Raw genomic sequence first — 27,310 nt, forward strand, 5'->3', positions numbered from 1 at the left:
CTCTGGCTGCCCTTGTGCTCCTCCCATGGGTCTTAGGGGCTCCCCGGGTGAGGATGACAACATGGTTGGTCATCTTGATACACATTTGGTCTGCTTCTGCATTCTCGTGAGAAATGTTCCCAACTCCCACAATTCCAACAGTTCCCCTGTCCCCCACCCCCCCCTTGGACCTTGTCCTCCATACCCTCCATTTCCCCGTATCCTTGACCACCCCCTCTGCGGCCCCTGTACCCACCTCATGCTCCGCAGGGGGCCCCACGCTTGCCACTGCAGACCACCGTATTGCTCCTGTCCATTCCACTGTGGCTGCCCGTTGCCTGCCCAATTTGCTGCCATCCTCCTTTGTATCGCTACCAGCCCCTCCTCCTCTTCCCCCTCCCTGTCGTGGGGGAGTGCTGCCACAGCTGCAGCGACCTTCACCAGCTTCATTTGTACTAACTTGGCCTCATCCGCCAATCTTTTTTGACCAATTTCTTTCTCCCTTTCTTTTATTCTTTTACAGTGTTGTACTATTATGCTTTGTATTTCCGGCCACCCTTTCGCTTCAACCCCTGCTATTTTGTCGAGTGCTTTTTGTACCTCTTTTGGGAGTCCTCTCTTCATTATAAAGTAAAATAGGGATGTTGACTGATACCAGGGTGTGCCCGTTTTGGCTGTCCATATCTCCTGCACCCGAAAAATGTAATCCATAGCATCCTCCCCATCATTCATTGTGCACTGCGTTACTGATTGTAAATCTGGTGTGTCTGGAAATGTTTCTCTTAATGCATCCCATACCCTCGCGCACACTGTGTTAAAAGATTCTCCATAATGGCGATCACTATCCAGTGTCACTCCCGGAAAGCCAGCCTTTGCACATACTCTATCTGCTTGGTCACCCACTGCTGATACTAGCAAACTTTTGACATCTGCTACTGCCTCTCCTGCAGTATGTTTTTCAAATGCATATATCCACTTACTTGCCCCTCCTGATAGCGGGGGCAATGATTTTAGCAAATTGGCTTTGTCCATCTGGGCCCAGGGTATATAATTTGGTCTCCCACCTCCCCTATGTATCAATGGGAGTTGCAGTTTGCCCTTTGTCGTTCTGCCAGTACTCCCCTTCAATCCTTTCCTAACGGTGCCATTCTTCCCATTCTATTCCTTAACCTTCCTGTCCATTCCTCTTCCATTGTCCTTCCCAGAGATGTTACCTCTCCTCTACCTGATCCTCCTCCCATTGCCACACTCAACCTCCCACTTTCCTGTTCATCGTCCTCAATATCGCACCACAATTCTTCCATGCCCCCGGTAGCCATTCCCTCTTCACCTGTGTTTTCATCCATCTCCTGTGGCCCCATTTCATCCATCTCCTGTGGCCCCAGTTCTATTATTCGAGTTGGCTCTTCCTGAATCCCGAACAGTATTTCCCCTTTCGAAGGGATTGTGTCCTCCGACGTATTCCTTATCTTTGACAATTCGTCTCCAGCTTGCTGACCTTGGAAATTTTTTCCTCTATAGAGGGCGCTGTGCGTCGACGTCCGCCGAGTCGATGTCCCTCGACAGCCACCTTATCGGCGCCGACATCACCATGCCCATAAATAGCCACGCGCGGCGTCCGTTGCTCAGTTCCGTTTTTCCGCGCTTCGTGGGGCCTCGGAATATCGTTGCTCAGTTCGATAAAACCATCTTCTATTTACTCTAAATACCAACTTGTTCTCGATGGCTTATTCATCGGAACCGACGACTCCGCAGTCTGGCTTCAAAAAATGTCGAGACTGCGTTAAGAAAATGTCGATAACAGATCCACACAGGATCTGCTTGTGGTGCTTGGGAGTCGAGCACCATTGTTCGGAGTGTGAGGACTGCATGTCCATGACGGCGAAAGCCTTGAAGGAGCGCAAGGGGAAGCTCGAGAGAGGTAAATCAGTCAAAACCTCCTTGAAAGTTTCTTCGGTCGAGGCATTCGTCTCCTTGCCGTCGAAAGCATTCCCATTCTAGGTCTCGAAGTAGCTCCCACCATTCGTCGAGATCTAGACACTCAAAGGGACGTCGAAGATACCCTTCCTCGTCATCTTCTGTTTCCCCAGAAAGGGTCTCCTGCCCCACAAAACACAGCTCTCGGGCTGAGTGGGAGGAATTCAGAAAGAAAATGCTAAGCCTCTTTGAGAAAGCGGCCTCAACCCCCTCGAAGACAGCTGAGGGCGATACCCCGGGTGAAAAACCCAAAAAATCGAAAACCGCGAGTCGCTGCACCCGGCGAAAGAGTCCACCCGAGAGCGCCACGGGCCATTGGGTAAGAAGGCACCATCTTCGACGCCGTCGTTGAAGATCCCTTCGACGCATGGATCGGTACCATTGACGCCGTTGTCGTAGGGTTCTTCGACGCATTGGTCGACCGAATCGACGCTGATGAAAGAGAAAACCACGGCTACTTCACAGCCAACGGTGATACCAAGAGCCTCCGGCACGATGCCGAGACCGCCGTCGACATCCTCAAGTAGGATCCCGATCCTCTCGAGTTCAAGGCCTTTTCCAGTTTTCTCGGCGCCTTCGAACCCTGTCACTTCGGCGTCGACAACATCGACGTTTTCTCGCCCAATAATGACGAGTTTGGCTCCTTCTGCCTTAGAAATGGGTTTTACACCATTTCCGAGGTCAGAGTACCCCGGATTATCTTCAATTTATGAAGAAGGGGAGGATTCTGACCAGGAAACCTTTGGGTTGCAGAGGACCACACTACCTGTTTCAGAGGATTTTACCTCTGAGGAAAGAAGGTTGAAAGACCTACAGGCGTCATTACATGAGGCAAGTGGACTGGACACTTCCCCAGAAGTAGAATTTGTCAAACCAGACCCAGGGGAACATGCCGAAACCCCCTATAGAACCCTGATGTCAAGGATTATTGAATTTATGGGTTGGTCTGTGCCTTCACCTGTTTTTCAACAGGATGACCTGACAGACATACTAGACAAAGGTCCACAGGAGGATCCTGTGGTCCCCTTCCATGCAGCCTTGCAAAGGAAGATTTCATCTAATTGGGAAACTCCTGAGGTTATCCCTGCAGTCAATAAAAGATTGTCAGCCAAGTATAGGGTAGCTGCGGCTGACCCTGAATACTTATCAAAACACCCGACTCCAGAGAGCCTGGTGGTTCAAGCGGCAACTTCATCAAGCAGATGATCCGCTTACCCTACTGTCCCACAGGATAGAGATGACAAAAGGTACAATTCTATGGCAAGAAGTCTTTTCTGCTTGTAGTATGGCTTTGAAGTCCAACGCCACCTGTACGCTCGCCAGGTTCAGTCACACACTGTGGGAGTGTGCTTCATCAGCGGCTAACTGCATACCGGGAGGAGAGGAAAGGGAAGCCTTCCTTAACATAATCAAAGATGGCAAAGATGGCAAAGATGCCATGTGCGAGTCACTTCAAACTGGCATCGATTCCGCTGACAGTATCAGCAGGGCCATGGCGGCAAGTACGACAATCCGCAGGCATGCATGGTTGCGAAAGTCTGGCTTTGCTCCAGATGTACAGGTCAGACTTTTGAATATGCCCTTTGACGGCTCTTCTTTATTCGGTAAAAAGGCTAATGACCGTCTGGAAAAGTTGCAGACATCTAAAGCAGCGGCAAAATCTTTAGGAGCTGCAATCCGCCAAACTCCTTTTCGCCCCTCAGGATCCTCTGGGAGAGGAAAGTCCTTTCGCTATTATTCCACATTCGGGAAAGGCAGAGGACAGCCGGCTCAAAGAGGCCAAAGGAGATCGACCCGAGGTGGACGGGTCAAAAGTACTAAAGGCGCAGCAGGTGCCTCTTTACCCTCTGCATCTGCATCAGCTGCCCCCAAACCACTCTGAGGTCTTTCCACACAAAACACCTGTAGGGGGCAGATTAACTCACCATCTGACGGAATGGCAGGCTATTACGTCATATGCTTAGGCATTGGAGACAGTTGCCCAGGGTTACTGTCTACCGTTTCTACACATCCCTCAGAGTCATCCACCGGGGCACAGCTCTCTAAAAGTTCCAGATCCGCTCCTCTTGCAGGAAATTATAGACCTGCTAGAGAAAGGTGCCATAGAACCGGTACCTGTAGCGGACAGGAACAAGGGCTGGTACTCACTCCCTCCCTCCCTCCCCCCCCCCCCGCTGCACCCCCTACTTTCTCATACCAAAGGACGACGGAGGACTGAGACTTATCCTGGACTTATGAGAATTGAACAAGTTCCTCAGGAAGGACAAGTTCAAGATGGTAACACTCTCAATCTTCAGGCCCTCCAGCTCCAGGACTGGCTGGTATCTCTGGACCTTCAGGATGCTTATTTCCATGTGCCAATCCATCTCAAACACAGGAAATACCTGAGGTTCGCAATTGGCGACTCTCATTATCAATTTCGAGTTCTGCCATTTGGGCTGACCTCTGCCCCGAGGGTCTTCACAAAGCTAATGTCGGTAGTGGCTGCGAGTCTAAGGAGTGAAGGGATCCACGTCTACCCCTACCTGGACGATTGGCTGATCAGAGCTGTACCTTCGGAACAAGCTCAGATCCAGCTAGATTATGTCTGCCACTTCCTTCACAAACTGGGCTTCTCCCTCAATTTAAAGAAGTCACAGATGATACCATCACGGAGACTCCAGTTCATTGGAGCGGTCCTGGACACTTCCCTGGGAAAAGCCTCGCCACCAGAGGTGAGAGCTCAAGATATTCTGCAGATGGTCAACAAGTTTCAAAAAGCCCAACGTCTCTCAGCCTTCGACTTTTTGAGGTTGCTAGGCCTCATGGCATCCTGCATCTTCCTTGTGCCAGAGGCTCGCCTGAGAATGAGATCTCTTCAGTGGGACTGGGAACTCAGTGGTCGCAATTATCAGGGAGAATGACAGATCTCCTCCGGATTCCGGAAAAGGTAGCCCACGACCTTCAATGGTGGGGCCTATCCAGTGAACATCTTGAAAGGAGAACTGTTTTGGCAACCATGGCCGGAGATAACGGTAGTCAGACACCTCACTCAAGGGGTGCGGAGCCCATGCCAACGACTTGACCATCAGCGGTCGTTGGTCTCCATCGGAGTCCAGACTACACATCAACCTATTAGAGCTGAGAGCGATCAGACTAGCGCTGAAAGCTTTCCTGCCATCAGTACAGGGGAGAAATGTCCTGATAATGATGGACAACACGGTGGCCATGCACTACCTCAACAAAAGAGGAGGCGTAGGGTCACTGCCACTGTGCAGAGAGGCAATGCAGCTCTGGTTTTGGGCAATTCAGGAAGGAATCTCTATCGGCAGTCCACCTAGCCGGAGAGAAGAACTTGACAGCGCACGCTCTGAGCAGGCAGAGCAGTCTCCCATGCGTGGGAGCTAGCTCAGGAAGTCCTTCGACCTTTGGGGAACCCCTCAGGTGGATCTGTTCGCTACCAGCACCAACAGGAAGTGCGATCTGTTCTGTTCAAGGGAATTTCCCCCCGAGTGGAGCTCTAGGGGACACGTTCGTAGTGGACTGGGAGTTCCCACTCCTTTACGCGTTTCCACCAGTCCCTGTTATTCCTCAAATGATCAGTAGGTTGAGAAGATTCCGGAAAACCATGATCCTAATTGCCCCGGACTGGGCCAGGAGAACGTGGTACCTGGACCTTCTAGATATGTCCTCCAATCAGTCTTCCACTCAAGGAGAATCTTCGCTCACAGAAGGGAGGTCAGGTTCTCCATCCAGACATCAGAACCCTCAACCTTCACGCTTGGCTTCTGAAAAGGATTGGGACCTCTCTGATGACGACGTGGAGGTGTTGCTTTCGGCCAGAAGGCCAGCAACAAAGTCTTTATACAGCTGCCGTTGGAACAAATTTTGCAGCTGGTGTAGAGAAGGGAATATCGACCCTTTTTCATGTGGTACACCAATGGTAGTGTTGTTTCTACTCTACTTGGCAAACTCAGGCCTTCAAGTTGGCACTGTAAAAGGCTATCTCGCAGGGCTTTCAATCTTCAAGCGCACTGCGGAGGAACCATCGTATTTCAAACTACCTCTAGTAATACAATTTCTCAAGGGCTTAACTAATGTTTATCCTCCAAGACCATTCCAAGTTCCCTTATGGGACTTAAATTTAGTCTTAAATTGCCTAATGGGTACTCCATTCGAACCACTCCACTCTTGTTCGCTGAGATTTCTCACTCTTAAAACTGTCCTATTGGTAGCACTAACATCTGCTAGGAGGGTGAGCGAATTACAAGCTCTCTCTTGTAAACCCCCCATACAATTTTCCATAAGGACAAAGTTGTCCTACAGGTGAAGCCTAATTTCCTCCCAAAGGTGGTTTCTGAATTTCATATCACTCAGAAAATTACCTTACCTTCGTTCTACCATCCTCCCCATCCGGGGAAAGAGGAAGAAAGGCTACATAGGCTGGACCCAAGGCGAGCTCTGAACTTTTACATCAGCAGACTGGCTAGGATTAGGCAAGCAGACCAACTGTTTGTAGGATACTCGGGTCACAAATTGGGACTACCCATAACAAAACGGACCATTTCCAGGTGGATTATTTTCTCCATTCTGGAATTTTACAAACTGGCAGGGAAAGAGCCACCCCAAAATCTTAGGGCTCATTCAACCAGGGGTATTGCAGTCTCTTCGGCCCTCCAAAGAGGGGTACCGATCCGAGACACATGTGCGGCTGCCACATGGTCGTCCGCACATACATTCACAAAATTTTACAACCTGGATTCCTCCTCTAGTCAAGATACCAGATTTAGCAAAGCCGTATTACATTCGTTTCATTCCTAAAAGGGATACATGACATTATTACTCCCACCTCCAATTACATGCCACTGCCATGGGAGTCTATCAAAGATGAGGAATACGTCGGAGGACCCAATCCCTTCGAAGAGCAAGTTACTTCTTAGCTTGTAACGTTCTTTTGATGGGATGTTCCTCCGACGTATTCATGGTGCACGGCAGGTTAGGTACTGACTCCTTCCTTTTGAGAGGAGGCACTTCCTCAAATAGCCTCCATAAATCTAATATTTCTCTTCTATTATGAAACTGTTTTCCTTTATATTTCATGAATATGCATGTGGCTACCATATCTAGGATACTTTTATCAAACGATCCCCCTTCTAGCCATACTTGGGGTAGTCCTTCTCCCTTTAATTCTGTGACCCACTGATCGTGGTACTTTTTTATACGTTCTGCATAACCAGGTAGATTTTTACATATGTGGGCCAGGGGTGTTTCCGCCCCCATATTGTATTCTCAGCTTTTATCTTTTTTGGGCATACACAAAAGCACTTGCTCACAATATTACTACCTTCAGATCTTACCGGGTCACACTAACAATGACCATACCATAGAGCTATGCAATGTCATCAATTCAACATCATTTCTTTACAACTCATTGAAACATTGTCAACTTAACATGTGCAACATGGGACAGACATTTAACAGACTTTTGACATACAACACAACATTTACCCCTCCCCTCTTTCCTTGCCCTGGTAAGGTCCCCTTTCCCTAGATCATCATTTGTCCCTAGACTTTTTAAAACCTTTTTATCTTTTGCACAACACTGAGGTACCCCGACTAGAGTAGAAGGAAAAAAGAAAGTAGCAGGTTGTAACGTATACACCGTGTACCCCTATTTTCAGACACCTTTATTTTATCCTCCAGTACTAGTTGAGATAGCACTACGCGGTGCCGCCTTCTACCCCCTTGCAGAGCTAGGTTCCCATCTTTTATCTTCTCTTAGTTCACCTTTTTTGTCCTAATGGCCATATGCAGAGAAAGTAAAGTAAATACAAATAGCATTAATAGTTGAAGGGTACCCCTTGAATGACCTTGTGTACTCTGACTCCCTTCCCCTTCAACCTTTACAATCACTCGCACTTAATACTCACGTGCCCGTCTTGAATCGAGATTCTCCAGACTGTGTCCGTCCAGGCGGCGCTGCCACACACTTAATGGCCGGCTCCGGCGAGCGGTACTAAAATGTTTTTTTGGAACGGGACCCCGTGCGCACGTCTAAGCGTACCAGTTGCCGTAGGCGGCCAGCTCTCTTGCGGGCGCACCGTGCATCTCCACTGCCGCCCGGAATTTCTCGTGCCAGAGGGGACGATGAAGAAATTAAAAATGTAATCACGTCGGGGTCACCACTGAAAGCAAGCGTCCCCAAAAGGCATTACCCTCCCCACAATGAGAGGCAGTAACGGACACACCCCAAGAGGGAATGAGGCCAAGACCAAGTGCGGGTAAATGTAAAAGGTTCTTTATCTAGTCAAATAGGGCATGCAAAGGACTCTGCAAGCTCCGAGAGCGCTCTCTGACAATAGCAAAGACAGTCTTATTTATTACAAAACTTTGTCATGAACCCTACACTCTATAGGGGGCACATAGTCTTGGGAATTGGGTGGCGTCGACTAACTATAGGCGCAGTAGTGACTAGCAGCTCAATGATTGGTGGACATCAGCGTGGTGCCAACGTGGGGCAGATGGGTCTGCTGGGCTCATCGGGGTGGGGCTGTCAGGCCAGGCGCGGTCAGTGTCGTTGATGGATGATTGCCCTAACATTCTGCCCTTGTGGCCACACACAAGCATTCATCCGTTTAGACGATTCCAGTTGTCCTGTAAATCCTGCAATATGTTACTCTAAGGGATAATAGGACACAGGAGAAATGCATATAATGTGAAGCTTTACCAGTACGTCAGGGCACTTGACGCTGGAAACTTGGCTAGCATCCTCTCTGCTCTGCTGTGACCTCACCAGGCTGCTGCTGCTGTCCCTCACCATGAGGATGGGCCTGCTGTTCCTAAAGACCTACTGACCCAGTCCTTGGTCATACTGTTTGCTCCCGTCCACTGCTCTCAAGTGGTTCTCCCTTGCTGCTAGAAACTAAATAGAAATGTTTTCACCCTGTTTAGGGTTCTCTACAAAGGCCTGACCGAAATAATCTGTAGAAATAATCTGTAGACCTAGTGGCTGGAGAGACTCCAGCCACTAGGTTTCCAATGAGCCCCATTGTCCCCCACAAATTCCCTCTTCTGGGGGTGTAAGTGGTTTTAGGTGTAGTATTTGGGGGTCCCCATACATCCCTATCCCAACTGGCCTCTGCAAATGTGTTTTTATAGAACAATACAGGTAACTGTGCACAAATGTTTTCGTGGTGACTTAAATACGCTAATTCAGAAGTTGGGCAATAATGCAGTAACTGTTTTTTCAAATAATTGAGAACTTCCTGGGTGAATTGTAACAAGACTCTTTTGATAGAAAACCCATGCAGGATACATTTCGATAGGGACTGGATTGCTACCAGTTCAAATTCACCTACACAATACCTCCAGCACCCCTCCCTCCCCCCCCCCCCGTAAATGTGAGCCTCAAAATGTTGATCTAATTCGTTCATGAGATTTCATTTACATTTTATTTTAAAAAGAGAAATATCTGGGACGCTGTTGTGCGCCAGCAAAGATGTCCGCCTGAAGTGAGAGCTCCGTAACCCCTTAGATCCTGTTATTGAAATCCTGCGTTGCGAAGAGTGTGCTGGCACAAAGGAAATCCGATACGCAAACTGCACCTGACAAGGCACTATTGTGTGAAAGTGTGAAATCTGAGGAAAATGCGTTTCTTCTGAAGCCTGGGGTGAGCTATGGCGTGGTGAGCAGCAAGCAGCGCGGCCAGCGAGGTGCGCACCAAAACCTACTGCACTGCGGGCGATACAACGGTCTATTGAGTGAGGGTGGGGCTGAGGGCCGGTGGGGCTATACACCCACAAGTACTGAGATTGGCGTGGTGAAGCCTGTCTGACAGCTACTCTGAACGCAAAGAATTGGAGCCAGGGAGTGGTCGTTGCCCCCCCCTCCCCCTTGTGAAGCGGGCAAAACTACGCCGAACATCCGGAGACCGGCCGCCTCGCCAGCACAGTGGAGTGGGGTACGGGAGGCGCTGCGACCGTGTAGCAGCGGGCATCGTAGACCCGAAGAGGTACCCAGCACCATTACTAGCCCGCTCCTTAGTGCCCGCCCCCCCATCGTCCAACCGTGGGGCTTGTTTGGCTCACCTGCCTGCAAAGACGTCTGAAGATCGACCTGCAGGGCGGAGCCAGAGGTGCATGGTGCGGCACTGCGGCCAAGAACGCACCTCTGAAGGTATGTCCCCCTATCCCATAGTCAGATGGACCCCCCCACACGCCTGAAACAGCAGCTGCCAGCGGCAGGAAGTCCTCAGAATCCCGGGGACACAGCATACCCGTGCGGAGACCACCAGGAGCCGCAACCTCCCATCATTGCACCCCTGTGGTCGCATCCGTTCTGAGGTTCCCCCTGGCTGATCCATCTCCCACCGCCGCCTCTGCAACATTAGGACGCCCGACGGAGGTTCGGGCCATTTCAGTTCTTCCAAACTGTACTGGCCATCCCGCCCGATGCGCTTCTCCTGAGCGAGCCTGCCCTGACTCCATGTAGCGGCCCAGCAGAAGGAGGCTAACTGATCCCAGCCACCCCGTAGCACAGTGAGAGAAGCTGTGCCGGGTCCCGCACCGCGCGGCAAGTACTAGCGGTCCCAAGGGGGAGCCTCCTGAGCACTGGGTTCGTCAATCCAAGCATTCTGCGCAATATCGCAGGTATGGGCCTTGCTCACATGCTGCACAGACTTGACAAATTAGACAAATTGCGCTGCTACAACAGTCTTCTAGTCACGGCAGAAGGGCAAACAACTTAGAACCACAGCAGCCGTATCCGGTCGCATGGGAACACAGTCCATATGGCCACGGTCAGCCTGGTAGTAATTAAGCTATACCGTTGGGGCAACCACACAAGGATCTGATAGGGCAAAGTGCCCAGGCTAGGATTGGCCAGTCGCCACGTGCCCTCAACTCCATATCACCTCACCAAACCCATCATAGGTGCCTGACCGTAAGACCGCAACAGTGAGCAGTCACCCCCCGGATCCACACGGATTGCGTCTCACACCGCCAAGTTCACGACAAGAGGGGCCAAGGGCAATAAGAAAGGACCCATGGATGCCTTCACTAGTGTGATCGGCACAGTAATCTCCCATGGCTCCACCCAAGTTACTCCTAATAGCTCTCAACCGCACGGCGAACCAAACTTGGAGCCATACATGGCTGCATTACAAGCTGGGTTCACGGCTGTCAACACAAAATTGGATGATAGGTAGTACCATTTCCTCTATCAGATCTGATATACAAAAAGTGAACGCCAGGGTGTCGGAGGCTGTGGAGAGGGCGAGTAACCTGGAGGACACATTGGTCACTCGTGGTAAGGCAATCAAAGAGATCCAAAAGAACCTCAAATCTATCCGGGCCAAATGCGAGGATCTCTAATCCAGATCCTGACGCAATAATATCAGGGTGGTAGGGATGGCGGAGAAAGTCACGGCCATACCAATGGAGCAGAAATCCTTCGATCACTGTTCCCAGAGGCCCAGTTCTCGCAGCACTTTTTGGTGGAAATGGCCACAGAACCCTGGCCCCACCACCTAAACCAGGCGCGCCCCCACGTACGGTAATAGCCCGTCTCCTCAACTACCGGGTCCGCAACATAATCGTTCGCCTTTCACGCGTGAAAGGTTCCCTGTCCCACGACTCTCTAACCAGATACTTATCTAACCAGGCTTCTCCAACGGGGTCAAAGCAGCCAGACGGACATTTGACTAGGTGAAGAAGGCACTTTGTGAAAGGAAAGTACTGTATGCAATGCAGTTCCCCGTCAAATTACACCTTCAACATGCCGGAAGAGCCCACTTTTTTGAAACAACCAGAGAAGCAATGTCCTACATCAAGCAGCACAACCCTGAAACCAAGAATAATGGATGACGGCAAGAATCCGTAGTACAACTCGGTGTACTCTGGCACAATTGAAAGCCCAAGCACCACAATTGAGAGCCAGCACACCCACTAAACTGCAAATCATAGTTATGATGCACATATAGGCGGCAAGTTCCAAGGTTCTAGGTTTTGGCCGCACATAGCCACCCACTGAGTCAGACTGTTAAAAATTGAGTTGGGTAATTACACTATCCAGTTGGAGGGATGGTGGGGGTGGGAAGAGAGGGGTGAAAAGAGGGGAGATAAAGGAGGAAAATGCTGACACAAGAACCAAGCATGGATCACACATCGACAACAGAAGCAACACTAGGATATCATCCAACCTACTATGGCTTCAACAGGCCAAACGCATAACGGTAATGTTCTCTTCCTGGAACATACGGCGCCTGACAAACCCTATAAAGGCCAGGAAAATACTGGCATATGCCAGGTGACATAGGGTCGATATACTATTCCTGCAGGAGATGCATGCAACAGCAAGAGTCGTGGACTCCTTTGCCCGAGATTGGGGCCCTCTGAGAATCGACACAGGCCATTCGTCTTAGTCCAGAGGCTTGTGTACCATCATACACCGATGTACTGGCTTCCATCTTACCAAAACAAACATTGATAATGAAGGAAGATGCGTGATAATATTGGGGGCACTTCATAACCATGATGTAATTCTGGTAAACACATATGAAGCAAACATTGACAACCCAGAGTTTTACCTCCAAATCATGTCACAGGTTTCGCCACAGCGGGGCTCCAAGATTATATGGGGAGGAGACTTCAACACGATTCTTGACCTTCATGTGTAGAGATCGGCTGGTAACTCAAGACCCCACTCCAGAGCAGCTAGAACCATAAAACAAGGCATGGCTGAGATGCCACTGGTGGATGTATGGCAGGAACTGCATCCAGCGCTGAAGGAGTTCACATTCTATTCATCTCTACACTCCACCAGCTCACGAATAGACTACTAGCTACTCTGCCCGTAACTCATTCCACGGGTATGCGGCTGCTCCATCCACTCACGAACAATATCGGACCATTCACTTGTACTACTTGAAATGAACTTGGAGACCACTGAAAGGGTACATCGCACATGAAGGATGCTGCCGTCCCTCCTGAGCGGAGATCATAGAATTCTTCGACATCAATGAGGGTTTGGTGGCCTCGCTCGCCATACTCTGGGAAATATTTAAAGTCTGGACCAGGGGCCACCAACTTTCCAAATCAGTAGGCACACTTAAATCCATCAGAACCAACCTAAATCAGTTGGAAACCAACCTCCGGCTGCTGGAAAATGCACACACACGCACGCACCCGGTATGAAATCCCTCAAACCACTGCAGGAACAGCTGGACAGATTCAGAGCCCTGGCGGAGCGAGAAATAAAATACACCACACAACCAACCAGAGCCAGAAGGTATGGTGAGGGTAACCAAGCCGGGAAGATGTTGGCAAACCTAATCAGAGCAGGGGTTCAAACATTATTACGTCCATCAACGGAACAGACGGTTCGGTTCACACAAATGCAGACAAAAGCTTTTTTTTTTTTTTCTTCCTGGACTTTATTCTGACCTTTGCAAGAATACAGACCAAGTCACGACACATGAACTTGATCGGTATGTCTTCTATTACACTGCCCAGACTAGAATACAGCAACAGGGAAATACTGGAGAGCCCGTTTACCCTTGAGGAAATCGTCCAGGCCATTAAACACTTGACGGCTGGTAAGGCCCTGGGTCCGGACGGTCTCCCAGACGATTTTGCAGATGAACTATCCCCCAGAATACTAGCACTCAGGGAAGAAGCCCTAGAGTCCGGCACTCTCCCAGAATCCTTTAGGGAAGCCACCATAACCGCGCTACTTAAGCCACATAAGCCCCCACAGGACACTAAGTCATACCGCCCACTTTCATTCATTAATATAGACACCAAAATGTACGCCAAGGTCATAGCAAACAGACTTCTCCCCCATTTGAACAAGCTGATGCAACCTGATCAATCAGGATTCATACCCACTAGATCCACAACCTTAAACCTGCAGCAGTAACACACGGCGCTCAAAACGTGTTTATCTGTGTCCTGGCGCTACATGTGTGCTATCCTGCTCCGCATGGGGTTTGGCCCACATTTCCAAAGCTTTATCTGGCTATTATATAAAAATCCTATAGCAAAAATTCAGACTAACCATACTATGTCCCCTGCTTTTACCCTACAGAGACGCACACGTCAGGGGGGCCCACTATCCCCCCCCCTCATATTCGCCCTCAAGATAGAGGGAATAGCTGTACTCCTACGCCACAAACACTTGTGCCGTGGCATCCCGACATGTGATCCTCTCCAGATCGTCTCGCTCTACGCGGACGGTGCCCTTTTATATCTGCTAAACCCAGACACCAACCTACTGCCGGTCATGCGGGACATCATGGAATTTGCCAAATTTTCGGGCTGCAAAATTAATCTGGCTAAATCTGAGATAATCTCCCCCCCCCCCCCCCCCCGTCCCCCCCCCCCCCCCCCCCCCCCCGACACTGAGCACTACGAGGTCAGATGCCATGGAACAGTTCCACTGGTCACCAAACTTTACTCGCTCTCTCGGTATAATTGTTGCCAACGATGGACACATTATATAATGCCAACTACGCTCCCTACATTGCACAGCTAGAAACCAAACTAACGATATGGAGTTAAGGGCCCATTTCAATTTATGGCTGCATTTCACTCCTGAAAATGGTGGTTGTCTCCAACCTACTCTATTGAGTAACATCCCCATCTGGCTGGGCAAAACCTTTTTCTTTAAACTGCAACGATTGGCCTCGGGCTTTGTATGGGGCGGGGGAACAGTCGGACAGAGCTGGGCCAAATTAAGCAAAAAGATTGACAAAGGTTGGGTTGTCGGCACCTGATTTCACCGTGTACCACTATGCGGCGCAGTTGCACTATGCCAAGTATTGGTTCACGACACGGAGGCATACCCCCGCATACAAGTGGAAAAGCAAGCTGTCGCCCCCGTCGATATAGCATCCTGTATATTTTCTGAGAAACACGGATGCCTGGTTGGCCTGAACCCGGTGATCTGCACTATACGCGCTTGGGCAGCAATATTCTGCAGAGTAGGCTGCACACACCCATACTGATACCAAACTCCACTGTGGCATCGCCCAACATCACCACCTTGCGTGATCCTAATATGCCGAAGAAATGGGATCCTGGGAAGGCCATGACGCTTGGGGACCTGTTCCCAAATGGGGAATTCCTAAAACTGGCAGAACTTCAAAATATAATCGGGCAGGGGCTTACAATAACCCTGCAATACAATCGCCTGAAGGCAGCCCTAAAACGCAAATGGCAATCGTTCCCCACAGAGCCACCTCCCCACCCATTCATGTTAGATATAATGAATCAAGACGGTTTTAATGGCACCATCTCCAAGATCTAAGGTACAGTCCCACACCCCCTCCCAGAACAACTTGAAAACTAAATGGGAGAGGGACCTTGAAATAGTAATCGAGGACACACAGGCTGATTCAATACAAAATGCTAAATCACTTGCATATCACCCCAGGGAAAATCGCCAAATTTGACTGGTCCAAACAATCCCTGTGCCCCAAATGCCGGCTCCTGGAGGCCAACTCCTTCCACATGTACTGGGAATGCCCTCCCACAAGGAAGTTCTGGAATGAAGTGGCTTCCAAGCTCTGCAATATCCTTGAGGTTCGAATCCCGGCTACACCTTTGAAATACCTCCTGGGGGACATAGGCAAGGCCCCAATCAAGACCCGAAGGTTATTTTCAGTTGCGACAGCGGTGGCCAAACGCAATATCCTTTGTCACTGGAAAGCGAAAACTGCCCCCACAGTTCACACATGGTTCCGAGACCTGATTGAGACATACAACTGTGAAGAGTGCTTCACGAGACTCAGTAGCCTACCAGCCCTCTGCAACATCGGAGTAACATGGCCCCTTTGATCTAATACACATATCTCATTGTCTTTGTAGTAAAAGACTGTTTGTAATATCATGTGTATAGCACAGTACCATGCAATTTCTGTTTATGTAAAGTACATGTCACCCGGAAAATAAAGTTAAAAAAAGCGAGAGAAATATCAACCACCAGGAAGCAACTGCCAGGTGAGTTGGCTTGTTGTCGTACTTGACAGAATGTGTGTCCAGAATTGAATCACTTCCCACTAAGCTTCCGACTAAGCTATTTTAAAAGGTGTATACATGGAACAGATTTTATTGAGGTACAAAGCTTTTGGCAGTGGCTGTTGGGCGGATCATGCGCTTTACTCAAAATTGCAGTTGTCAGACTATTGTCACAGATGAAACTGATATAAATTAATTTATTTGAAGTGGAAATGTGTATGTGCAATGCATAGATGGATTATTTTAGTATTTTGAAGTGATACGTTTTGTAAAGGTTTTAATTAGCATGTTTTATTGTTGTAAAATTGATGTGTATTAACCCAAAAAAACAGAGTATTGCATCTTCGCTGCATAACGGACTGTAGAGGAGTGCCCCCCTGTTATTTGATGATTCTTGTCATTTTTCCCAGTTGCCATTTTGTTTTATTGGAACTGGGTTATCTTGGATTAGCAGTGTGATTGGAGAATTGTTTCATGAAAACCTTTAACCTTTTGTTTAATGTTTGTCATTTTTGTCTTCATTAGCAAAAGCGAAAGCTCCGTATTTTTATTTCCAATACGTTTAACCCTGCCAAGTCTGATATGGAAGATGGCGAAGGGACGGTCGCTTCATGGGAGCTGCGTGTCGAAGGGCGTCTCCTGGAGGATGTGAGTTGGAAACGTGGGCTCTTGGCAGGGAAAGCATGATTAGGTGGGATACGTTCAGGGGGTTGGGGCGGAGAGCTGTGAGACTAGTTTAAAGCTGCAAATAGCAGCGTGCACTTTCTGTGGGTGTAGTACTGGGGTTTTCAGTGTTGCTGTCCTGTATGTGCAATGAGTCTGTGACCATAGCCATTCTCATTTATGCCCCATCAATTCCTAGCCAAGTGGGCGCGTGGAGTTCCATGCATAGTCTGGGTAGTGTCATTTTGGGGTTACCAAAAACGAGGAGCATTATTAAAAAGAACAATCCCGTTTCGCCAGTGCCCCCCAAGCATGCATGGATTTCAGTTGATTCGGTAAGTGTTTTTTCAGATTAAGCTGCTTAAAATCCAAATTCAAAAAAAGTTCGTATAACCGCCCTCTTTCTGCTGTTAAAGAATTGAGCCCACCACAAGCAAAGACTACCAGTAACAAAGCCAATACTATAGGCAAAGCATAGGCATTTGCGAGGCATTCGCGATTTGTATCTATTGCCATTATATGCCCAACTGCTACCATAATCTGCCCTACCTTCACTTTTGTGGTTACGCACTGCATTTTCCAGACATTGGAAACTAATGCGAGGTGGTAAAATGCCTGCTCAACTAAGCTGCATTTTAGCAGATGCTTCGAAAATGAGGCTGCATATAATCTTTCTGAATAATATCCATGCAAGTCAGACCAAACTGTGGCATCTTTTGGATCTCCAGATCGTTGTGGACTATATATATACCATCAGTTCTATCCAGCATACCCTATGGTGAGCGATCATGGGAGTCAGTTCAGAATCTCTGGGGAGCCGTAGCTTGCAGACACCTCTAAGCCAGTGATCGTTAAAATTGTTGGTCTGGGCCTCCAAGGGCTGCCACGATGTCCAAGGGTGGCACAAGTCTCGATCAAGTGCAGTGGCTGTTTTGATTACGATGGACCCAGCTCTGGCATTGGGAGAGGGGCCGGCAATACATCTTGGTTTTAGATAACTGATGTAAGCAGCTGAGCAATGTTTATATCGCAGTTCCTGGTGTCACTCGAGTGCTTATTTGTTTTCTTCACAGTCTGCCTTGTCCAAGTACGATGCGACCAAACAGAAAAGGAAATTCTCATCTTTTTTTAAATCTCTGGTGATTGAGCTGGATAAGGATCTGTACGGACCAGACAACCATCTTGTGGAAGTAGGTTATGTGTGGAGGATGAATAGTCTGCGTGAAAGGTTACGTTGCATCACTTATATTTTGCCACTAGATGGAGGCAAGTCTTCAACTTTCAATTGCCGTTTGTTTGACATGCCTTTTTTGTTTATTTATTTCTCATCTTCAAGTGGCATAGGACAGCCACCACCCAAGAGACGGACGGCTTTCAGGTGAAACGTCCAGGCGATGTGAACGTTCGGTGCACTGTGCTTTTGATGCTCGACTACCAGGTATGCATTTATCCTGTGTAGAAACCGTTTAAAAACCTGTTTGTGCTGGCATTCTCTTCCCATGTTGTCAGAAAAACGGAATGGCGCTTAATCCTCTCTTCCATGACAAACACACTCGGCCACCAGCACACACTCGCGCCTTTGTCCCACCGGTTATCACACTTATTTCAATCCCCATGTGGATGGAATGCTATCCCCAAATAAGAATGCGCTGCGTTCCACACAGTGATTGATAAAACGCTATATGCCCCTTTTTCTTTCACATACCTTATTACTCCTAAACAGTAAAAACAAAGTAACTGCTGTATCCTAGACCACTAGGACCCCTCTTCTACCTCTGAGAGAACTCGCGTCATCGAATTTGGAAGGGCTGGATACTTAAAGGGGTCTGCCTTGAAAAGTAAAATAAGTGTTGAAAAGTTGACTTGCTTTGTTGGTCACTTTAACTCAGAGTGAACATTTACAAAAAACATTTTACTTAACTTCGAAATGTTCTGCCATTCTGAAAAGTATATTTAGGTTTTACCTACCTGGAATAGCTGTGTGCCATTCTGAATGAGTGTACATGGTCTTACTTTCCTTAGAAACTGTCTCTCCATTCTAAAAGAAAGTAGAGATCTGGTTAATTTACTCACCTGTGAATTGGGTCCCTCTCTTCCCAAAAGTAATGCTTTTGGTTCCACTGTGCTATTACTGTTTAGGGTGCAAATGTATGAGTGTCCCAAATTGGGACATGCTTCCCCTCACTTGCTGTTAGCCTGTCCAGAATAAGTCTGCCTTAGGTTATACTTACTTCTACGTTGCTGATGGCTCCTTTTGAAAGGTGTATCGGTTTTACTTACCTTTTGGTTATCTGTGTTGCCATCCTAAAACAAGTTAGTTATTGCTTGCCTTAATCGATGTAGAACTGATCTAAAAAGCAAACTTTAATTGTATATTACAACATTAGGTTTTACCTGCCTTGAATAGCTCTGTGCCATTCTTGAAGTGTGTTCTTGGGTGCAGCTAACCTTGGTCTGCCTTTAGCCATCCACAAATAGTGTAATAGGTTCTTACTGGTCTTGGACTGTGTTCCACTGAGCTGAAAATTAAGTGCAATTGTATATTACTCCCCAAGGTCCAACTCCCCTGTTATAACTGCGTTATTCTGAGTTATAGATTTACACTGCTCCTGGAACAATTTTTCCACTATTCTGAATGTATATTGTCCAGTTGATTTACTATGTGATTTCTTTGCTGAGTGCCACAGTACAACTGCTAGGGTCTACTACCCTGTATTACTGTAAGTAATTCTAAAATAACTATTGGTTTTGACTTCCATAGACCTACTGTTAGGTGCTCCAAATTAAGTGATATGCCTTGGCCTGCGTACGTGCAAGCATAGTATTTTTGTTCTTTTTTTAATAACCCTAAACTGTTAATATGATCTGTGAGAATACCCAATCCCCTGAAAATGTATTTGGGCCTACTTGTTGCTCTGCGACAGCTACTCAGTTTGATCTCATTTTTGGTTGGAACCCTGCCTTTCCATTAGGATATATGGTTTTGCCAACTTCGGCAGAGGGCTGTGAGACAATCTCCCTAACATGTGAATTAATTTTAGTAGTAAACAATTGGTACAAGAAGAAAATTATATTTTTATTGTGCGGTAAAAAAAAGTAAAAACGATCATGCTGTGCCGTAGAAAGCTTAACTGACACTTGTAGTTAAATCAGTGATGGTGAAAAAACTGGCTTCTTTAGTTGTAAGTTGTACACCCCCACCAGTTCCAATCAGCCTCTGCTTCACTTTAACTCTGCAGCCTCCACAGTTTAAACTGGACCCACGTCTTGCCCGCCTCCTGGGGATTCACACACAGACCCGCCCTGTGATTATCCAGGCTCTATGGCAGTACATTAAAACCCACAAGCTGCAAGACCCACACGAGCGAGAGTTTGTGATCTGTGACAAGTACCTGCAGCAGGTGAGTGTTGCTTGGATTTATGTGCATTGCTTGTTTAGTCTTATGCTCACAGTGCTTGAGTTCCTTCATACCCTCCTGTTCATCTCAATTGTAATATTCCATCTATGCACTCCCCTACCGTTCTACTCCCCACCTTTTCTGCTCGTGCATGATTTTCCTACAGCCTTTATTCCATATCTTTACATTTCCTGCCATGCCACGTTTTCGTTTGGTTTGTTTCCTTACAACATTCTATCGGTCTCTTGCAGATATTTGAATCCCAGCGGATGAAATTCTCTGAAATTCCTCAGCGCCTGCATGCTCTGCTGATGCCGCCAGAGCCTATCATCATCAATCATGTAATCAGGTGAGAATTGACAAACCCATAGATTTAGGCAACTTGACGCAGCTAAGAAAGCACCAACTAATGAAGTGAGTCCTCACCATTGTGCTCCCCTTCAATGTGTTGATCACACTTGGTTGCTTTGCTGTGTGCATGTAACGATAGTTGTGCATATTTCTGACTTTGTTTGCCAGCATGCTGCCTAGCTATGGTAAATGTGAGCCTCTCCTAGTTGGAAAACAGCTGCTCTACTGGTAGTTCATTCTTTGCAGTGTGACAGTTCCTGCAAAAGGCAGTAAAGTCCTAACCCTTTATGGCCGCCACTTTTATTTTATTTTTTTTTTTATTCGGGTAATGGTAATCCTGAATCTTGGGTGACCACAGCCAAGAGTGACCAAGTAGTGTGGGGGATAGCCTGTCTAGGTTGTAGCTTGACCGCTAATATTGTTAACCTTTGAGGAAAAAGCTCAATCCAGTAAGCCCGCCTTACTGGGGAGTTCTGCAACATCAGCGGAGCTACCAGCCAGGCGAAGGTTACTTTAACTTCAAATGAAAAAAATAATGAATTCTAGTAGTTGTGGCTTCATTTTTTTTAGAGGGGAAACATTGATAATGGGTGTTAAAATAATATCGAAAAAGGCAAATGGAATCTTCTCAGAAATTAATTCCATATATCTAGCAACCTGTTGTATATTTAGGGTCTTAATTCCAGGTTAATCTTTGTAGGAGGATCAGCACTACCGTGTAGCAATACTATATTGAAAAGGGAAGCACCCACTGTTAATCCGAATTGCCCAATCTCGACTGTGGCGTTTCAAAACAATGTACATGAAAATGCTGAATTACAGAGTGCACAGTAAGAATGTGTTGAAAGTTAAAATGTATAATAGTATATTTTTATAGAAATGTAGCCAAAAACTCCTTTAGCCTTCCTTCTAATGCAACTAAAAGAAACGCTTCGCTGGCTGCTAGAAAAGTATCAAAAACCTCTACCCCATACCCTATTACCTTTCTTTGTTTGTAAATTGGAAATGTATCGTATTGGGTTATTTATATAGCGCTCTTTCCCCATTTGTATGACCTCAATGCGCTTTGTGGTTGGAACGCTGATTAGGTGATTTTTCACTGGTCTAAGATTTAGGTGGCTGTCTAGGCGCGACGAAGCAGCCCAAGGAGATCAGGCACGTGGTTGGGCGCTGTTGGAGTTTTGCGAGAGAGTGCTATTGTTGAAAGAGTCTATGTGGCCAGCTATACTGAATTTCTTTTCGTTGGCAGTCGCTGTATGCTAGTGGCAGAGGTGTTGAGGTACGTCCGATGTTTCAGTTTGAACGGCTATATACGCTGCTAGACCGGATGAGCGTAGCCATAGCTGCATTCTATGGTGCATGGATGTTTGGTCAGGCCTGCGGCCTGTGTCCACAGACGTGGTGTAAGGTATATGTACCGTAGACTTTGATGTTCGTCTGCAGCGATCTTTGTCCAGTGCGGGTAGGACAAGGCAGATATGGCCTAGGTTTCACTATACAGTAGGTTTCGCAGATATGGGGAACACACCTAGATTTTAGTCCTGTATAGTGCGAGAGAGGCCCCTGTTTCACCATACAGTAGGTTCACAGTATAATAGGCATATATGGGGAACACAAATAGATTTGGGAGTCCTGTATAGTGGGAGAGAGGCCTAGGTTTCACATTACAATATGGGTACAGGGGGAACACACCTAGATTTGAGAGTCCTGTATAGTGGGAGAGGCCTACGTTTCACAGTATGAAGGGTTTTAAAAATAAAGTTGTGTTGCCGATGGATTTCCTAGTGAGTGTGATGATGTGACTGGTTGCTGTGTTTCTTAACTGGCGGTGCTGCTGTGTGGTGGGTTGAAATTCTGGGCGGTTATTAATATATATCAGTGAAATTCTTATCCGTTGATGCTGGTTGATGGCAGTCTGTGCCGCATTTGGCGCGTCCGGGCACTGCATCCAGCTGGTACTGCTGGTTTGCGGGTGGGATTATGCCTTTACAACCACTTCGTTGTTGGCTGTTGTTGGGGGGGTGGTTGGAGTATGACACTGCGCCCGGGGACTCAGGTGGGGGCACTTCTGGTCCTTCTCTTGGGCTCAGTGTGTTGAGCAATGCTGAGGCTATGGGGCACAGGGCGCCTCTTTGGTTGTATATGTCAATGATGGTTGAAGATTGAGTGCTAGTTGGTAGATTGAGTTTGGTTTGTGGTTGGCTGCTTCCGCTACTGACACCTGCAGACACTGTCTGGAGCTGCTACTGTAGGAGCTGCTGGAGGTGCACAGGCAGAGGGTGGCCCTGGGAAGGTTTGAGGGAGGGTGGATTTCACTGCACACCTCAGCGCTTTTCGAAATGGAACCCCACAAACTTGCAAAAGATTTCAGGGCCTTGTAGGCACAGGCTTACCTCAGTAAGGAAATCAGTAGAGTGCCTAGGGCATGCACAACACAGCTCCCACTATCAGCCAATCTGGGTAGGAGGTGGCCGGAGGCAGGGAGGGAGGGAGGGAGTGGAGGAGGCGGGGGCGGGTCATGTAATGAATGTCAATGTTAATTCTACTTTGTATATTATTCAATATTTGCATTCAGTGTTTTCGCCCGTTATCCTCTGGATGCAGTTCTGAAGAGACAGGGTACACTCCAAACCACAACACTATACTAAAGTACACAGACTTTATTTAGAAATCGAACAGTAGTCTAGGTAAGTCAAACCTTTTCATACACATCAGTATAGGACACCTATTCTTTGGGAGTAAAAACTAATAGTTACTTTTAGATTACCTTCAGTAATACCGGGTAATAGACACTAGCAGTTGTACTGTGACACTCAGCAAAGAAATCCCTTAGTGAATCAACTGGACAATATACTTTCCTGAATAGTGAAACTTATTCACGGAACAGTAAAAACCTATAACTCTGATTCACAGTTTATTCTAGAAGAGTTGGATCTTTGGGTGTAGTATACAATTACACTTACTTTTCAGCTCAGTGGAGCACAGTCTAAGATCAGTAAGAACTTTTTACCCTAGTTGAGGATGGCCCCACGTATACCAAGGTCCGCTACACCTAAAGAACACTCTTCAGAAATGGCACACAGCTATTCTAGGCAGGTAAGACCTATATACTTATAAAAAGCGATCAGCAGCTTAAGGATCAGTATAGCCAGCCTAAGGCAAACTTATTCTGGACAGGCATAACAGCAAGTCAGGGGAAGCAAGACCCAATGGGGCACACCCGTACATTTATATCCTAAAAGGAATAGTACAGTGCAACCAACAGCATTACTTTTGGGAAGAGAGGGCCCAATTCACAGGTGAGTAAATTAACTTATCTACTTTCTGTTAGAATGGCAGACCATATCTAAGGTAAGTAAAATAACCTTACATATACTTTTATAAGTGACAAAACACTTTCAAGGTAAGAATTTGTGTAACTGTTAACTCAGAGTTAGTCACCAACTAACTCTTGTCCAAGTAAGTTCACTTTTCAACACTTGTTTTACTTTTGAAGGCAGACCCCTTAAAGTATCCAGCCCTTCCCAATTCTATGACATCCGTTTTTTGAGGCAGAAGAGGGACCCTAGTGGTCTAGGAGCCAGCTCTAGGCAGGGTGAGCGAAGGCTCAGTTGCAGGCAAAGTAAGAAATGCGTATTCTACTTTCAATGTTAGTTGAGTTTCAGGGACTTCATAGAAGACGCCCTAGGAGGATTCCAGCAGGGTACTCGCTAAACTGGATGAGAGGACTCCAAATCACAGAACATCCCAAAGCTACACAGGAATCACAAGAGCCCTAAGGTAAGTAATACCCAAGCCAACGCAGTACCTCAGCACAGAAGCAGAGTTTGCAGCAGGATGACTTCAGGATCTGTAGCCAAAAACCTGGGCTCTGAATTCCTTCTCATGAAGACGGGACCCTGGATGGGCTTTTTCAGCCACCTGCTATGAAGCCCACCTCATGTGCTGAGAATGTCTTGCCTCCCATGATAATCCTGAAGCATATTGACATTTTTGCGCCCATTCTAACAAAAATAATAAATGCATACTTTTGGGACCAAGTTGTTTCCTGCAGTATAAAAAAGGTAACCATTACACCTTTTGGTCAAAAAGCCCAACCTTTATCAAAGAAACCCCAATAACTTAAGCCCTGTAACAAATTGCAATTGTATATTGAAAGTGATGGACAAAGTAGCCACATCGCAATTACAGGCTTGCGTCGAAGCATCCGAGTCTTTACAACATCAACAATCAGGCTTTCGCACAGCTCACAGTACAGAGACTACTATGCTCGATCTCCAGACTAAAATGCTGAGCATAATGAATAGGCGAACACAGGTCTCCTCATTCTGTTGGACTTGAGTGCGACCTTTGATCTCCTCTATCTTCTAAAAAAAAAGGCCTTGGAGTAAACAGCCAACTGCTCTGAGGAGGCAATTGGCTGGATAATCTCCTTTCTAACAGGAAATCAAAGTGCACCGGGATGACAAATTCTCCTTTTAAAAAATTCTGTGGAATCCCTCAGGGCGCGAGCATGTCACTGCTACTCTTTAATCTCCATTTGAGGTTCCTGTGCTTAGTCCTTGATCACGTTAACATCTTTTTCACCAACTACGCTGACGATACTCAGTGGTGGAATTAAGCGGTGACTACAAGACAGTGAAACTGTCACAACCCTATAAAACACAGTAGAAACCTGGATAGACCATAACTGGATGTGTTTAAATAGCAAGAAAACCGATCCTGCCTGATCAAGGATACACGCATCCAGGTTTTGAGTAAGTTAAAAACCCTCAGAATGATACTGGAAGCCTCTGAGTGCTGACGCTCAAGTTCTTTAGTAAAAGCTAATCCTACTACCACCGATTGTTGAAAGCAATCAAACCCTACTTGATGATAACTGCACCACAATAGCTAGAGCGACTATCTTGTCACGTCTGGATTACGGCAACGCACTTTCACTGGGAGCCAACTAACAATGCGTTGACAGATACCAACATATTCAGAACAATGCGATTAGGATAATCAAACAAAAATCAAAAACCGAACACAGCAGTGCCAGAAGAGAACTACATTGGTTGAGAGTGGGGGATAGAGTGCAATTCAAGGCTCTCACGTTGATACATAAATGTAACTATGGGAAAGCGCCGGCTTAACTGTAGTCCAAGATCAATCTTTACGTACCAGGCAGAGCGTTGAGATCAGCTACTCTGGGTACAGTACGCAAAAAATTTCAAACACACTTGTTTAAATGATCCTAACTATCTTACCCTGCTAGACAGTTACTGAGTGATATTACCATTAGCTTGTGCGTCTGTTGTACGTACACTTTGTTGTAATGTGTTCATGTGAATGCGCCCCGATGCTTGCAAGCGATGGTGCTAAAAAAAAAAACAAGGATTGACGCAGAAGGTTCTAGGCAAGAGTTTCTTCGTGACTGCTGGATGCAGTGCCCTTTTCAAGAGCCAGAAGAACACTGAATATTGCTGGTCGGATTCTCGTTGTTTGCAAGTTCCAGCACTCCGGTGAGGGGACTTTTCAGACTCTATTCACGTCTCTGGAGGTCCAGCAGGATAATCACTAAAGATTCGGAAGACCAAGCACTGCACAATGGCTTGAGGTCCCAGAGTATTTGGGTATTGCAGCCTGCAAGGTCGCAGCACGACTTGGGATATCTCAAAAGGCAGGTCTTGTCTAGTGAGTCTCAAAAGGCTCCGGTCGTTGTTGCCGTACTCCCCAGGTCCATTGGAAGGAAGGTTAACAGCAGGCTTCAGTTACACCGCAGGCTCTCCGGTCACTGGAAATCGTCTTGGTCGCGTTTTCTTCATCCTCTTCGATTTCGGTTCCAGTGGTTGTCTACCTCTTTAGCTTCCAGAGTGTTAGGGAGAATTCTCAGAAATGTGCTAATTCCCTTCTACCTTAGTGACCCTCGCTCGTTTATTTTTCTGTGATTTGGACTCTTACAAACTCTATAGGCGGCATCTTTACATTGTGACACAAAGTACTTTCATCGCAGTGACACAGGGAAGTCGCTTAGATTTCCCAAAGGTTTAAATACCTTCTCTTGGTGAAACTGTTTCCAAGAGCACTGCAGTGAAATTGACTTTACTTACATTTTGTGACTTTCTAGACCCAGCACACACAAACTTACCATAGGGTGCTGAAGGGGGTTACTTAGTCTCCCCCTTTGTCTAGTTTTTCATGTAGGATTTTTGATACCCTTTCTACAATGAATGGTTGGTGGCAGTGGTTCACTTTTTACTACCATTGGGTGTTTGTACCGCGGGCTGCGTTCGCAGCTGCAGTAAGGCACCCATGGGTGCCCATTTTGTCAAAATGGCCTGGTCTTTTTTTTTTTGCCATTTCTTGCTGGAAAGGTCCTTCTTGAGATTTACTCTGCAAGCCAAACCAGGTTCGGTCCCTTTGTCCACTTTGCCTTTGGCGGGATTCACGCGTGAAACCCACCTCTGTCTCCAGTATGTCTGGCAGGAGCAGGAAGTGAGGGAGATGCCCGAAACGCCCTGTGCTTAATCCCCTTGGTTACAGGGATGCACCCAAAGGTGATTGGCCGGCTGGCTGTCCAGCAAGGACAGCCAGCCTGCTGTGCGATTGACTGCTAGGCTGGAATGAATTGGAGAAACCTGCATAAAAGTCGAGGCTTTTTGGCTGGGAAGGCAGTCGACCACTGGACGATGGAATCCGAAGAAGAATTTGGAAGAGCAGCCTAGCCTGGTGCAACTTCTGGACCGTTGGTTTGCCCAGTGAAGCCCTGCTGCTGTGCTGAAACTCTAAATTTTTTTCGACTAGAGAATCCCTGCTAGGACGACTTCTCCCCTTGAGTTGGTGGGACCAATCGACTCCAAAGTGATGTAGTTTGGACATCCTCTGGGCTTCTGCTGCTGCTGGAACCAAAGTGCGAAGGAGAGTAACACCAAATCGAGTGGATAGCTTTTAAGTCTGACCCGAGCG

At 47.2% G+C, this 27,310-nt stretch overlaps 1 protein-coding gene across 4 annotated transcripts in view; it reads left to right on the plus strand.

Moving 5' to 3' along the window:
• Positions 1-27,310, plus strand: part of SMARCD1 (SWI/SNF related BAF chromatin remodeling complex subunit D1) — a 292,989-nt gene that overhangs the window by 104,119 nt on the left and 161,560 nt on the right. For all 4 annotated transcript variants that reach the window (XM_069653674.1, XM_069653676.1, XM_069653677.1 and 1 more), the window contains 5 exons: positions 16,476-16,598; positions 17,687-17,803; positions 17,950-18,051; positions 19,853-20,014; positions 20,263-20,360. In XM_069653674.1, the coding sequence (XP_069509775.1) occupies positions 16,476-16,598; positions 17,687-17,803; positions 17,950-18,051; positions 19,853-20,014; positions 20,263-20,360 (602 nt within the window). The remainder of the gene's footprint in view (positions 1-16,475; positions 16,599-17,686; positions 17,804-17,949; positions 18,052-19,852; positions 20,015-20,262; positions 20,361-27,310) is intronic.

The sequence above is a fragment of the Ambystoma mexicanum genome, chromosome 3q (assembly GCF_040938575.1).
Source record: "Ambystoma mexicanum isolate Mex_15411 chromosome 3q, UKY_AmexF1_1, whole genome shotgun sequence".
Taxonomy (NCBI): domain Eukaryota; kingdom Metazoa; phylum Chordata; class Amphibia; order Caudata; family Ambystomatidae; genus Ambystoma; species Ambystoma mexicanum.